The sequence below is a fragment of the Mus pahari genome, chromosome 1, assembly GCF_900095145.1.
Source record: "Mus pahari chromosome 1, PAHARI_EIJ_v1.1, whole genome shotgun sequence".
NCBI lineage: Eukaryota > Metazoa > Chordata > Mammalia > Rodentia > Muridae > Mus > Mus pahari.
The window spans coordinates 165,077,914-165,079,135 of record NC_034590.1 but is presented as its reverse complement, the minus strand read 5'-3'; the positions used below and the strand labels follow the sequence as shown (position 1 = coordinate 165,079,135).

General features: G+C 38.4%; 1 protein-coding gene across 5 annotated transcripts in view; it reads right to left on the bottom strand.

Annotated features, from left to right (window-relative positions):
* Positions 1-1,222, bottom strand: part of Pdcd4 (programmed cell death 4) — a 27,938-nt gene that overhangs the window by 2,989 nt on the left and 23,727 nt on the right. For 4 of the 5 annotated variants that reach the window (XM_029535948.1, XM_029536027.1, XM_029535992.1 and 1 more), the window contains one exon: positions 1,083-1,191. In XM_029535948.1, the coding sequence (XP_029391808.1) occupies positions 1,083-1,191 (109 nt within the window). Of the gene's footprint in view, positions 1-1,082 lie in introns of all 5 variants that reach the window. The other variant, XM_021187520.2, reaches the window with a different exon arrangement.

Genomic DNA, 1,222 nt, shown 5'->3' with positions numbered 1-1,222 from the left:
TGAAAACATTCCTCCACAAATCTCTCAAGAACAGAGTATGAGTGTGGGACATCCAGATTAATATCTGGAATTTCATTGTAAATTCTCTCATAACCCTAGAACAAAATTACATATATAACTGTTAGCCTGTATAACTGTGTATGCCATGAAACAACCCACCACTATACCATAAATTGTCACAGTGCAATCTGGCAAAACAAGTCACATCTGAACCTTGAAAGTAATATATACTTGCTTTCGTTAAGAATTCTCAAAAGAAGCCAGGCGTGGTGGCACACGCCTTTAATCCCAGCAATTGGGAGCCAGAGGCAGGTGGATTTCTGAGTTCGAGGCCAGCCTGGTCTACAGAGTGAGTTCCATGACAGCCAGGGCTACAAAGAGAAACCCTGTCTCGAAAAAACAGAAATAAACAAACAAAAAAGCAACCACAAAGTACTGAGAGTAACTTACTGTGTTCTTGAACAGAAAGGCTGGGTACTGACTCCATTAGGAGCAGACTGAAGCAGTGAAGGAAAGACCCTGCCCAGAGTGGAGGTTTCCCTGATGCTGTCTTCCATAACAGCTGCCAACAACTCTATTCCAGACATTTCTACACATTTTCTACCATCGTCTTCTCTTAGTGTCTAAACTTTTTGGAGCAAGGAAGCCTACCTAGAAATAGGTTTTCTGAGAGTCTTTGCAAAACAAAAGTACTCAAAGCTTACCTTTTTCAAACTTAAAAATGTATGTAAAATGTAGGTTTGGCTCCAACTAGATATTTAACTTATTACAAGCTTATTGATTTCACTGAGAAAAGCCCTTAACTCTTACATTACATCATAAAAGTACAAATATTAATTCCCTCTGAAAAATATCACTCCCATCTGTAGTTTGAAGCCACTACCGAGTACATCAGAGTACATAAGACCTTGAAGTCTAAAAAAGTCTGAATTCAAACTTTGCCTACACGAAGTTTCTTCATCTCCAGTCATGTCAAGAAAGACACTATCTTTCTGAGAGTCAGAATGACAAACAGCTATCTTAGCTCCCCAAGGATCTCATTCAATATTTTTCAATGAGAAAGCATTATTTAAATAAAGTACCTTGATGGACAAAGATCACGGAGTTGTTTGGAAATTATTCCAGCCTGAAAACATTCCTCCACAAATCTCTCAAGAACAGAGTATGAGTGTGGGACATCCAGATTAATATCTGGAATTTCATTGTAAATTCTCTCATAACC